Source organism: Sminthopsis crassicaudata, chromosome 2 (genome assembly GCF_048593235.1).
Source record: "Sminthopsis crassicaudata isolate SCR6 chromosome 2, ASM4859323v1, whole genome shotgun sequence".
Classification (NCBI taxonomy): domain Eukaryota; kingdom Metazoa; phylum Chordata; class Mammalia; order Dasyuromorphia; family Dasyuridae; genus Sminthopsis; species Sminthopsis crassicaudata.
Window position 1 is genome coordinate 158,118,698 of NC_133618.1, and position 14,915 is coordinate 158,133,612.

Below are 14,915 nucleotides of genomic sequence, written 5' to 3' on the forward strand. Positions count from 1 at the left end.
TTTGCCATTTTCACTTTTCTAAAAAATGTTTTCCTTTTTTTCCTTGCTGCAATGTCTGGTGTTTTTCAGTTGTAGTATTGCAGTTATTTGTTTAGTTAATGATCTAAGTGCTTTGAAACAATGATGATACACTCCAGATAACTCTCTTATACTTATTTTTAAACTCTGCAAGGAAGTGATAGATTTTTACTTAAATAAATGTAGCATCTAATAGCATATCGCACATTATAAAACATACAGGACTTAAAAAATATTTTTACAGTAGTAATAGTATCTATCATTTTGCATCCTCTAAATAATCTACATTTATAGATATAGATTGATATACTGCAGGTAGCATATACTTGCAATAGGTTACCAAAAGTAAGAGAGGAAGCTTAACTATAAGCATGTAAAAGACATAACTAGCTGCCATGCTTGAAATACAATTTTTAAAAATTTTACTTCTTGAAGTTATTCTTTTCAAATCCCAATGCAAAATGTAGGGGGGAAAATAGACATCAAGATTTGTGATATTTCTCATAGGTTTTGGATTCATAAACCAGGAGCAAATTAGAATGAGAGATTAATATTTTCATCTTCACTAAATATAATCTTTCTTCACTTTTGTTTGTATAATTTATGGAAAAACCATACACATTTTCTTCAGATAGCACTTTGAAATTTCTGAAAATAAGTAGGCTCCCTCTTAGCATGAATAAATTTAGAATTATATCAAAACTTAATTTACTATGATGTCCTCTGAATGTACTTTTTAAAGTAAATCATTTTAATTTAAGAAATCTACATGCTAGTAAATTTAAATGTTGATAATTGTTCATATAGATAATGAAATTAAACAAATGAAAAGGTAGTTAATGATTATACAGAATTGAGGCTATCAGATTTCATTGACTAATTATATATTGGTCATATGCTTTATAAAATTTTGCTCTATACTAAGGTTCTAAGAAATGGTTACTTAACAATGTCAGTGAGACATGTCTGCTACCTATGGAAAGGAAAAAAATGATAACTGGCCATATGTAATTGTCTTAAAAGCCCCAAAGTAGTATGAATGATTGACAAAATATTAAAATGCTTATTCTGTGTTAGGTACTGTGTTAAAAAACTAGGGATACAATTACAAAAATGCTCTCAGTCCCCTGTATATCCCTTACAGAATCTCTACTGCCTTTACTGAGTCTCTGTTTTACATGATCTTTCCAAACTGCCTTCTTTTCCAAATGGATTATTTATCTCTCCATATTCTTAGATATGTACATTTCCCCTTGAGGAAAAACAGAGATTCATTTTTGTTTTTTTATCACCAGTGTCTTTGTTGATTATGGCCAGGAAGATTTTTTTTTTCTACACTTACTGGGATGTAGCACAAAAAGTTCCCTCATTTTATTGGGGAAGTTGGCCTGTAAGTTTCAGTACTCATCACCAAGATTCTATGTTTTCCAATTTAATAATGTAACTCAGGCCACAACTGTGGATATTGTTGCTAACAAAACAGCTCACAAGTTTTAATGTCTTTAAATTGTGTCTATCAACATTAGTTGACTTTGAACATTAATTTGTTTTTTCCTTTGGAGATTTATTTATCATTCATTTTTATGCATAATAGGAGATAAGTACTTTTTTTTCCCCCTGAGGCAATTGGGGTTCAGTGACTTGCCCAGGGTTACACAGTTAGGAAGTGTTAAATGTTTGAGATCAGATTTGAACTCAGGTCCTAACGGGAGATAAGTACTACATAAAATCCAATGTGGTTAAATAGATTACTGTCATATCAAATACTTTCATAAGTTACATAATTAAAATGGAATTATCTTAAAAGGTCTCTCTGTCTACAGCAGGTATTCATCTCTGAAGGTCACTCTTTTTTAATATTAACTTTTATCTTTGGTTGGGTTTGAATCAAACTGCTTTTCTTTTTCTTTTCATTGTTTATTAGATCTAGCATTCTTTTAATAAGACTATTGCTGTTTCCATTTTAAATACTTAAGTTATTGCTATAAGACATTGACTTTATGTGTGAATTCCCGTATTACAAATGCATGTGTTTTTTTATTTTAGGATCCACTCTAAAGAAGCTTTTGCACACTGGAAATTCTATTAAGGTATTTATCTCTGATGAAAGCAGAATCTCAAACTTTTAATGTCATCAGTTCTCTAAAGTATAATTTTTTAAATTTCACCATAAATATGATTTTATATATTTTTTTAACTAAAAAATTTTAATTTTTGGAATAAAACAAACTTTTCCATAATATAGTAAAATAAAAAAATGATTGCATATGATACTGTACATCTACTATGTACAACTTGTTATTCCTTTCAAATATATAGCATTCATAATAGTTGTATTATAAGTTTTTAAGAGTCAAAATAGTTTATTTGCTCAAAGTTGTTCTTAGAATACTACTGCTATTACTGTGTGCTATTTTGTTGTAATTATTTCACTCTTCATTATTTTGTGCAAATCTTTCCATGTTTTTCTGAAATCCTAGAGCTTATTATTTCTTATTTATCATCAGTAATATTTTATCACATTCTTATACCATAATTTGAATAGCCATTCCCCACTTGATGGGCATCCTTGAAATTTCCAGTTCTTTGTCAACACAAAGAGAACAGCTGTAAACATTTTAGAATATATATGTTCTGTTCTTTCATCCCTAATCATCTTTGGAAATAGACCAAGTAGTTCTATTACTGGGTCAAAGGGTAGTTTATAATAATTTTTTGGGCATAATTCCAAATTGGTCTCAAATGATTGGATCAGTTTATAATTCTACCAACGCTGAGTTAGTACCCCAATTTTGCCACAACCCCTCCAACATTTGTCACTTTCCTCTTCTATCATTTTAACCAATCTGGTAGGTGTAAAATGACACCTCAAGTTTGTTTTAATTTGAATTTCTCTTATCAGTAGTGATTTAGAGCATTTTTCCCATATGATTATAAATTGTTTTAATTTCTTTATGGGAAAACTGCCTATTCATATTCTTTGACCATTTTTCATTTGGGGAAATGACTCATATTCTTACAGATCTTATAAGTTCTTCATATATTTTAGATATGAGACTTTTATCTGATAAAATGTCTGTAAAAGTTGCTTCCTAATTTTCTGCTTTCTTTTTGATCTTGGTTACATTTTTTATTTGTTTAAAATCTTTCTTAATTTAATGTAACCAGATAATTCTGGTTTTATACCTAATTTTATACCTAACTTTACTCTATCTCTTGTTTATTCATAAATTATTCACATATTCATAACTTTGGTAAGTAATATGTTCCATGTTCTTCTAATTTTCTTGTAATAATTCTCTTTATATATGTCATGTATCCATTTTGACCTTATCTTGGTAAATGGTGTAAGATATTGCTCTATGCCCAGTTTCTGCCATACTACTTTCCAGTTTTCCCAACAATTTGTACCATACAATGAATGCTTATTGTGAAATCTTAAGTCTTTACATGTGTAAGTTACAAGGCTATTATGTTTACTTGCTGCTGTAAGTTGTACATCTGTTCTGTTCCATTGATTTATCTTTCTATTAGCCGGTACCAGATAGTTTTGATTACTGCCTTATAACATAATTTAAGATGTCTTACTGCTAAATCTCCTTCCTCTACATTTTTTCATTATTTCCTTTCATATTCTTAACCATATTTTTCCAAATGAATTTCATTATTTTTTTTCTAATTCAGCAAAAAAAAGGTTTTTTGTTTGTTTGTTTTTGTAATTTAACTGGGATGGCATTGAATACATAAATTAGTTTTGATAAACTGCCATTTTTATTAAATTGGCCTTGCCAATGAACAGTTAATCGTTCTTCAATTATTTAATTCTGATTTTATTTGAATAAATTTTTTTTTTATAGTTTTGTTTATATACTTCCTCGGTTTGCTTTGGCAGGTATACTCCCAAGGTATTTTATACTGTCTAGAGTTATTTTAAATGAGGGGTGTGTGTGGGGTGTGTGTGTGTGTGTGTACATACATACATATATGTCTGTTGTTTTTTTTTACTATCTCACAGCATTTTGTTTGTATATGTTTGTGTATATATGTATATGTTTGTAACATATAGGATTGCTGATGATTTATGTGGATTTACTTTATATCCTGCTACTTTGCTAAAATTATTGTTTCAACAAACTTTTAAAAATATTATTCTAATTTGGTATATTGCTAATCAATGACATTTATGAAAAAGAATGTTAATATTTTTATTTCATAGGTAAATTTCTGTGATAATCTGTATTTTAGTTTTATTGAGTATAGTAGAAATTGTATTGGATTTTAGGAGCTAAGAGACTGAAGTTTTAGTTCATACTTTGTCCTTGTGTGATAGCTCTCTTAAACTCTTAGAATCAGTTTTCTTATCTCAAATGAGGATTTAGATGAGACAAAATTTTTGATTCCTTTTTTACACTAACATTCTTGGATTTTAAGGTGTTATGATGCAGTACTTTTTTTGTGAAAGACTTCTATCCATAGACTGATGAAGAAAGGTGACATTATGGACAGACTGAAAAGCTCTGGAAAACTAGATTACTTTGAAACAGATTTACCTTCCTGATGATGCTTTTCTTAGGTTTATATTAAAATGAATGTCTTCTTCAAAAGCATATACCGATTGATGATGGCTGGATTATAGTCTAGAAACATTGATATTCACTTACTTTTTGACCAGCATTTTACTGAGTGTAATTCAACACATGGCTAATCATTTTTAAAAGTCACAGTAGCTTAAAACTTGACACGTTAACTTTTATAAATTCATTATGGATGATATAAAGAGAAGGCTTTCTTAAAGTCTTATACAATCGGTATATATTATGTTTAGTATCTCATAAATACTGACTATAACCTGGGATATGAATTTATCTCAATTGAAATGTAGGCTGTAGGCTGTTCATTTTTTTTTTTCTTCCTGAAGTACTCTTCTTTCCAAGGCTCTTTTTACTACTGATTTCTTTCCCACTTGTGATCCTTCTGTTCTTCAGTATTCTGTTATGCAGTTGTTGTAGGGTTATTTTTTTTTTTTTGGTATGAATAAAATGATCTCTTTAAAATAAAGTGTCTCAAAATCCTCTCCAGATTTTGCTGACTGGCTCCAGTTTGGGGCACTATTGTACTGATAGAAAGTAGGTGAGCTTCATAATTCTGACATAAATAGCAGAAGGAGACCCAGTATCAGTAGAAAGCAAAGATGGGAAAAGTGTAAAAAAATGTGTAAGAGCATGTCAATGGGATTTAATGGCTTGTGTCTTTTAAACCATGAGTTTTAATGAAATATAGTAATTAGAGCAATTTAAAGGTTGTTATCCTTCTGGTAGGGTAAGTAAAATGTCAGTTGGACTTTATCCTTAACATATTTATCTTTTAAATGGAAACAGAAAAACTTGATGCTAGTGTTTTCCCCATGAGATCATTTTCAATTTATCCTGTGTATATCTTTTTTGTATGTAGCTTTTATATATTGTTTTCCCCATTAAATTGTCAGCTTCTTGAGGGCAGGATTAATTTTTAACCCTTTATATCCCCATTCTTAGAATAGTTCTCATTACCTGTTTTTTGAAAGGTGTTAAATAAATGTTCCTTATCTTCATTTAATTTGAGTTAATTGGTCATGTGATTCAGTGATTTGGAAATTTCCATCAGCCATATGGACGGTTAACCCATACATGCATATATGTCCTGTGGGATTCTTGCTTATTATTACATCCTCTCAAAATTTCCCCACACAGGGTCCACATAACATTTTGCATCTCTTTGTATTCATCTGACATCCTGAAGATAGCATTTATACACGTTAGCTATCCAGATACTAACCTTTGTTCTTGCCATGTGATCACCTCATCTTCTCTTCCTATTATAATTCCTTGATAATGTCTTTTATTCTTGTTCTTCAGAGTTTCATTTTGATTATATATTGCATCTTGTTCACATCTTCTGTTTAGTTCTTCATTCTTCTGTGCAATGATTACTATTAATTCTTTGGAGGCAGTTGCATAGTTATCTAGTATGTCAATCAATCGAGAGTTACTATTGTAGTCCACAGTAATTTATATAGACATACCTAGGTCATTACTAGATTTTAAAGATGATTCATTCTATTGTATCAAAAAATAACTTTTTATATAATACTTTGCTCAGACTTATAGTGCCCAACATTATTTGTAACTATTAAACCATATTGAGTATATTTGTAACCAGCATTATAATTTTCTGTAATTGAATTGCTAAAAATGAATTATTAACCAAATAAATAGTGTTCCTGAAAAAAAAAAAAAAGGTAAGTTACTATTGAAAATATAAACCTTTTATTTTCATGGAAAGATTGGAATCAGTAAAGGAGGTTTGAATTTTTCCAAAAGCTATCTAGATTGATCTTCTCTTGTTCAACTTTGGACTCAACTCATTGCTGAGATATACTTAGTTTTTTGGGGAAAAAAAGGTGCTGAACTTTAAACAGAAAATATTTCTCATCCACTTGATCTTATGTGAATGGAGAGACCAAACTCCTTTGAATGGTTACAGTTCTCTTCTTATACCAGGTATTATGCAAGTCATTGGAAGTACAAGTCCAAAGAATTAAGTGGTACCTATTCATAATGAGCTTTCATTCTGAAGGACTAGACAAATTAATTTAAATGCATATATTTTTTCATATATGATATGCAAGTATATATTTATGTAATAAAAATGTAATGTTAATTAATCAACATATACATATAACATGCAAATTAGGGGGAATCAAGAAAAGCTTTATACAAAAAATGGTGCTTAGCTGCATCTTTTTTTTTTTTTTTTTTTCCTGAGGCAATTGGGGTTAAGTGATTTGCCCAGGGTTACAAGTTACACAGCTAGGAAGTGTTAAGTGTCTTGAGATCAAATTTGAAGTCAAGTGCTCCTGACTTCACGACTGGCGTTCTCTACCCACTGCACCACCTAGCTGCCCCATTAACTGTATCTTAAAGGAAGATAGAAACTATGGTGGTGAAGTAGAGATAAGGAGAGAGTGCATACAGATACAGAGGCATAGAGTTAAGAGATGGTGTTATATGTGAAATCTAAAGAAAAAGCCAGTTTGACTGGATTGCTAAATATGGGAGGAGGAATAAATTCCATCTTGTTAGAAAGATAGGGACCAGAATTTGAAGGGCTTAAAAGCCAAGCCAATAAGTCTAGAGTTGATCCTGGAAGCAATAGGAAGTAAGTAGAACTAGCAGAGTAGAGGAATTACACAGTGAAGATGTGTGCTTAAGGGATTTCCCTTTGACAGAAGTTATTGGAATGTATTGGAATGGAGAGGCTACAGCAAAGTGACTAGTTAGGCTGCTTTAATTAACTAGGTGAGGTTATAATTGCCTGTAGTATGATGTTAATTTTGTATATGAAGAAAAGTGATCAGACCTGAGAGATGTGAAAATAGAAATATCAGGATTAGTGGAAGAGAGAAAAGGAGTAGCAAGCTGTCTCAAAGTCTAGAGAAGAGAGTCTCCAGAAGGAGAGACAATAGTGTTACATGCAGCAGATAAGTTGATCAGTGTAGAGAGAGCCCTGGACTTGAGTCATTTGTATTTATTTATCTTTCACATATAATTGTATGATGTTGGAAAAACTATTGTAGTTTTTTTGGTCAATTTCCTCATCTGTAAAATAATATTTCCACTAAATAACTTAAAAGAGTGTTATGAGGATGAAATAGTTGATGGATTGTAACTGTAGAGCACTATATAAATAGAAATTGTATTATGTCTAACTACTTAACTATGATTTTTATTATAACTTCTACTAAGATTTGTCTGTTAGAATGGAGAGATGGGATTTTGTAAACTAGAAAAAACAAGTTTAGAGGAAGACAAAGGCGACCTTTTGCTTAAGATGGTGTTCAGCATCATTCTAATAGGTTATTGTTATCCATCCTTAGTATACAGTGGGAAGAAATAAGTAAATAAAAACAGCAGAATAGAAAAATTTTTCCAGATCTTGTTGAGTTAGATTTTTATTGTAATATCTTCATTTTTTTTTTTGAAATGTGAATTCTCAGAGTATCATACACATTTGTAGTTTAGCTTAAATAATTACTTTTAGGTTAAACAAATTATAGTTTTAATTGGAGGGAGGAGGTAGTTTATATTTGCCACTATTTTTCTCAGATGATCAAGGAAATTGGCCAGTATGCTTTATTTCTTAGTAGCATTTGTTTATTACCAATAGTATTAGTTTTTATAAAGTTTCATTTATCTTATTTTTTTTGTTACAAAACTGTGATGATATTACATTAAGAATAATTTTTAAAAATATTTTTGTTTTTTGTTAGATAAGATGTGAAGGAATCCGGTTGTATCTTCTATGGCTTCAGGCGCTTCAGACAAATTGTGCAGAAGAGCAGGTACTAATTTTTGCCTGCCTTGTACCTGGATTTCCAGCAATCATGTCTTCAAGAGGTCCCTGTACACTTGATACACTTATAAATCCCACTCCTTTTTCATCTGATAGTAAGTAATATTACTAAATGTTGAATTTATCCTTTAAATTTGTGAAATAATTTAATTTGTAGGTATAAATCATAAGCCCTTCTTTTTTGTGAAAGGTAGATTCTACAATAACAAAATCTATAAGGATTTAAAGATGGCTATTGAAGACCCAGAAAAGAAAGTTTACACCAGTAAAGCCCTTGGTACCATCAACATTAGAAATGCTTGTGATATTATACATGGAAATGACACTGAATAAGATGCATTGGTATTTGCCTGGCTACCAAGGACCACTGAGCCTTTATATTGAACTTGCAGTTGAAATCTGAGTTTCTATTCCTAGTAGAATTTGAGCTCCTTGAGAGAAGTGACTGTTCCACTTTTCTGTTTATGTCCCCAGCCTTCAGGATAATGATGTACATATGGAAAGCATTTAAAAAATGCCTTTTCATTCATTCATTCATTCATTCGGTCAGTCAAAATGAAGAATATCTTTTTTTTTTTTTTTTTTTTTAATTGTAGAGACATTAATCCTTTATGAAGCAATTGAATGGATCATACAGACTCCATCTTGTGACTCAGTTCTGGACTTAGTTCAATTCCCTTCCTATTCAATTATGAGTATAGCCCAATTTTTGTCTCATGAGAAAACTTTGTTCATCGTGAGAATCATGACAAAATTATATGGCATTGTTTGAACTTAACCTTGTGTGGCTAGGAAGTTGGATCCTCCTTTATTTGCTTCTTAGCAATCCTTAACTAAAAACTTAGGTTATGCCCTACAGAAATCTGGTCAGAGCTGAAGAATGATGAAAGGAATTTTCTCATAGTTATATATCTTTTTTTCATGTTCCTTTGATTGAATACAGACTCCCAGGGAAAGTGAGATAGCTCTTTTTCTGATTTCAGAGAATTGCATCTGTTTGCTCTCCTTATAACTTGGAAAGTCCCTAATCTTTCCTCCAGTTACATATCAGATAACCTAATTTTACATCCAGGTTAATTGCTTTTCTTTTTTTTTTTTTTTTAACTAATTGGTCTTATTTATTAATTGTTTTTAATGCATAAAAATCTGCTATCTCCTGTATTTTTGGGGTCCAGTATTAAAACTGAAGAAACACTGAAACTAATTTATTGGGGAATTGACACTTTGCTCAGAAACCCAAACCTTTGTTTCCTCAGTCAATTTCATCTTTCACCTACCACAATATAGGTGAATATATATCATAATAATGTTTATGGTTACGTATATATATGTTTATATGTGTTACATATAAGTTTGTGGTTAATGTAGTGCTTTCCACAGAGAAAGCATTTAGTAAATACTTTTTTCCTTCAGTTAGAGTGAACAATATTTTTTTAATAGAGAGAATAGATTCTAATATGAAACTATAAATATATTGAAAAATTATAAGCTTTCATATTTTGAATAGTTTAACTGAAATTGTTTTTTAGCATTGTATTTCCTGATTTAAACAGTTGCTGCCACTACTGCCTGTCAAACTGAACTTTGTAATTCAGTTCAGTTCATCATGATACAAAGATAAATATGATACCATTCCTACCTTTAAGAACCAGAATTCTTACTTTTAAAGATCTAGAATGAAGAAATGGGGTGTTTTAGTGAGGTTTCTTAATGTCTATAATATGAGCATAATGTAAAAAAGTACAAAAGAATGAGCCAAACAAAATGCTTTTAGAAATTTAAGAAGAGAAATTGCATTTTCTATTCGAGGATCAAGAGGTTTTATAGAGGAAGTGCTGCTTGAGATAAAATTTCATTAGGTGGAGAGAAGAGTGGAGGCTGTTTTAAGGACTAAAAATGGCATGAATTTAAGCAGATGAAGGTAGGATAATATACTATATGATATATCATACAGTTAGATTAAAATACAGTGAAAAGGAATAGTGGTAGATTGAAAGTATTCCTAGAGGACCTTCAATATCAGGATAAAATAGACTTATATTTTCTTTAGGTGTAGGCAGTAGGAAACCATTGAAGATTTTTGAGTAGATGACGGTTATGATGAAAGCGGTATTGTTAGGAAGATTACTTGGGCAGTAGTGTCAAGGATGGATCGGGGAGGGTAGAAGCAATAGGTGAAAGAGTTGAGGCTTTTAAAATCCTCCGCAAAAAAAGAAAAAAAATGATAAGGGTATGACTTAGATGATTTTAGTGGGAATGGGGAAGACAGGAAAGAAAAAGGTAGAGACAGAGACAGATAGGCACAGAGATGCAGTAAAACAAACATCTTGGCAACTAATTGGGTATGGAGGCATGAAGGATAGGAAAGAGTCAGACATTCAGTTTGTAGTAATAATTTGAAGATTTTAAATCTGTGTGACACTGATAACAGAGAATTTAGGGAATGCCACAGATTTTGAGAGGAAAAGATGATAAATTTTCTGTTATGTTTAGCTTGAAATATAGTAAAATATCTAGGCAGAAAAAAAATTGGATGGCAGTTAGAAATAATGAGACTAGAGTTTAGAGAAGTCAGAGCTGGAAACAATTATCTTTGGTATAGAGATGAGGATTTGTTAGTTAGTAAACATTTTTAAAGTTCCTATTACATGATAGGCACTGTGCTAGGTGCTGGGGATACAAAGAGAGAGAAAAGACAGTGCTTGCCCTCCAGTTGCTCATGATGCAGGAAGGAAGAAAAGAAAGAAGTAAATGTGCACAAACACATTATGGCTAAGTTAAAGGAAATGCAAAGGCAGTAGAATTAAGAGTCATCAAAAAGTTTCCTATAGAAGATAGAATTTAAGGTGGGATTTAAAGGAAACCAGAAACTGAGAGATAAAAAAGAAAAAGGAAAGCATTCCAAGCTTGGAAAATAGCCAGAAAAAATACCTGGGGCTAACAAATTAATTGGGGAATTTCTAGAAAACCAGTATCATTATGTTGAAGAGTACATGGTATAAGTACATAAGTTGTAAGGAGATTAGAAATGCAGAGCAGATTCTATATTATGAAGGGCCTTGGACACTGAACAATTTTGAGTTTGATCCTATAGTTAATAGGAATCCATTGAAGTTTGAGTGTGAAGTGACATGGGTGAACCTGCAGTTTAATAAAATTACTTTAGAAAGGAGGATACTGAGAAAATGGCAGAGTAGGTCAGAAAATTCCAAGTTCTCCATGTTTCCCCCACAAACAGAACAAAATTGCATCTCAGAGCAAACATAGACCTATGAAAAATGAATAAGACTTGGAGCAGAACAGGGATCTTCCTGAGAAAACCAGGGTATGAAAGACTCTAGGACAGGATTTTAACTGGTGTGAAGTTTAAACACCTCCAGACTAGCTCTGCAGAAACAGCAAAGGAAGGGAATCCTGTGGTTATTCCATGAGTTTGGCTGGAGCCTTAGCTTGAACCACAGAAACTTTTCACCTCTTGGATAGTGGCAGGGAATAGGGAGTTTGGGTCTAAAAAGACTGAGGAAATCTCTGCTGATTAGGAACACTCAGCTGTGGTACTGAGATGTTGACCCAGGTAAGAACGAACCAGCGTACCCAGTGAATGCAGAAGCAGTGAGGAAGGGATATTGCTGGCTGTAGGTTCCAGGAGGCTGGAGCTTTTGGTTTGGGGTTCCAGGTCAGGGGGAAGAGCTGAGGTGAAGCTAGAGGCACAATCCCCCATCCTTCCGTCCCTCCAGGATGAGAGGTGCTCACACTAATAGTTCTCATTTAAAAAAAAAAAATATCAGGCAAAGAAGAAAGAACCCAACCATAGAACATTACCATAGGAATAGGGAAGACTGGGGTTCATCTTTAGGACAGTAAAGTTAAAAACAAAAAAAAAAGCCTCTTCTACCCCAAAGAAGGCAACATGCCCAAAAATAATTTGTGGAATTAAAAAGACTTCAAAAGTCAAATGAGAGAGCTTGAAGAAAAAAATAAAACAAACCAACTATCCAAGAAAAAACAAGATCATGGAAAAAATGTCAACCAAATAGAAAACGAGATGCAGAGTCGTAACAAAGAAAATTAAGTCTTTGAAAATTAGAATTGGGCAAAGACAAGCCATGAAGCTATGAGATCAAATTATAACAAAACAAAATATAAAAAATGAAAAAATAAAAAGAGAATGTGAAACATCTTAGAAGAAAAACAACAAATCTAGAGAACAGATCAAGAAGAGAAACTGTGAACTATAAGAATGATTGGACTACCTGAAAGCTGTGACCAAAAAAAGAACTTTGACATAATAACATATAAACAATCAAAGAAAATTGTCCTGATGGGATAGAATATAAAGGGAAAGTAGAAATTGAAAAAATCCACCAATCACAACCTCAAAGAGATACTGCATGAAAAATACACAGGAATCTTACTGCTAAATTTTGAAACCCCTAAATCAAAGAGAAAATTCTTCAAGAAACAAACAAAAAAATACCCAGTTCATATATGCTGGAGTTAAAATTAGAATTGTACGGGATTTGTGAGCAGCCACAATAAAAGATTTACAAGTCCTGGAATAATATTTATTGACAGTCAAAAGAATCAGGCTTGCAACTAAAAATGTTATATCCAGGGAAATTTTAACTATAATATTAAACCAACAAAAAGACATTAAATGAATTTGCCGATTTTCATGACTTTGTCTCACCAAACTCAAACTTAATAGAGCACTTAACATATTAGAGTCAAGATCAAAGATTAATTTCAAGGACTCAAGGGCAAATTGTTTGTTACAGATTGACATTAATAATTGGATAGATCAAAAGAAAGATTGGGGCAAGGTTTACTTTGATCTAACTCTAAAAACCAAAATTATCTAGGAAAAAATAAAAATAATAATTATACTGTATGAATGAGGTGCAGAGGAAGAGCCTAAACAGAGACCTTAGAGCAAAAGTTGTTAATTCTGAAAACTTACAATTGGAATAGGTTTAATAGGGAACAACACACATACCTACACATTATATCATGAAGGTTATAGCACCGTCCAAAATTTATGTAATAAGGAGAGAAAGAATAGGATAGAGTAGAGTGTGCAGATTTAAGGTAGTGGGACAGGGTGTTTAGAATAATGGGAATGGGATAAAGTTGGAAGGAGAGGTTATGAGAGGGATCTAATAATACACAGATATTAAGTATTAGCAAGGCAAAGTTGAAGAGTAGAATTAAAGTAGAAGAGTTCAGGGATAAAGGTATACATAAACACTATAATAAGGATCAGGAATAGAATTAATTAGAAAAAAAAAGTAGAGCTAGTAATCATCTTTTCCTTTTTTGTCTTTCAATTTTGTTTTTTTCATCTTTTGTATTTTAAAATGCCTTTTAAAAAAATCAGTTTGATTGTTGAATGGAGGACAGACTGGAGTGAGGAGACATTTGAGACAGGCAGGGCCACCAGCAAGCGATTCCAAAAGTCTATATGTGAGGTAATGAGGTCTGGGTTAGAGTGGTGATAGTATCAGAGGAAAAAGGGGGATGTATCAGATAAGATGGTACAGAGGTAAAACTGACTGATTTTGGCAATATCTTGGATATGAAATATAAGAGATGAGGAGGAGCCTGGAGGACTGGGAGGATGCTGGGACCCTGAAGAAAAATAGTGATGTTTGTAGGTGAGGAAAGTTAAGGAGAAAAGACCAAGAATTCCATTTTGGACAGGTTATGTTCATGATGAGATTCGTTGGAGCAGACGAGATCATAAAGTGTGAAGTAAAATAGATGAAGAGAAAAAAAGGTCTAGAACAGAACCCTGCAGAGCACCTATTAGTATTAGTAGGTAGCAGGAGTGCTGGAAGGGTCTCTAGAGAAGAAGATGGTATGGTTAAACTGCTTCACTAGGATAGGGAATATAAAGAAAAGAGGAGAGTCACTAACAAAGAAGTGATGGTCTGAGAGAGAACTGAGGGGTCAAGAGATAGAGGTTGTAGTGTGGACAAAAATTAAATTTGAGAAGAGAAGGAAGAGGGAGTTTTGGAGGGGCATGTGGATTGAGATTAAGGGGTTGGGGGGACTCCTGGAACTTGGAGGAGTAGATAAAATGGGGAAAAGATAAGGTAATAGGAATAGGGTAAAAAAGAGAGACTGAGAAAGAAAAAAAAATAGCGAGTAAAAATAAGATGAAGGGAAATTCATAAGTAGTAATTATAACTTTAAATTTAAATGGGATGAATATGTAGCAGCTCTCTTTGTTGTGGCAAAGAACTGGAAATTGAAGGAATCCCTGGCAATTGGGGAATGGGGTTGTAGTATATGAATGCAATAGAATTTTATTATTCTATAAGAAAGTATGAACTCAGTGATAAAAAGACATGAAATGATGAAAAGTGAAGTGAGCAAAACTAAGAGGACTTTGTATACAGGTAATAGCAATTCTGTTTTAAGAATGACTTTCAGTGACTAAGTCATTTTGTCTATTATAAATACATAAATTAAAAATAAAGGACATGTGAAGAAATCTTTCTACA

At 32.1% G+C, this 14,915-nt stretch overlaps 1 protein-coding gene across 1 annotated transcript in view; it reads left to right on the forward strand.

Moving 5' to 3' along the window:
* Window positions 1-14,915, forward strand: part of RALGAPA2 (Ral GTPase activating protein catalytic subunit alpha 2) — a 387,908-nt gene that overhangs the window by 50,216 nt on the left and 322,777 nt on the right. Inside the window, 2 exon segments of the mRNA XM_074287744.1 lie at window positions 2,065-2,108; window positions 8,327-8,504. Of these exon segments, the coding sequence (XP_074143845.1) occupies window positions 2,065-2,108; window positions 8,327-8,504 (222 nt within the window).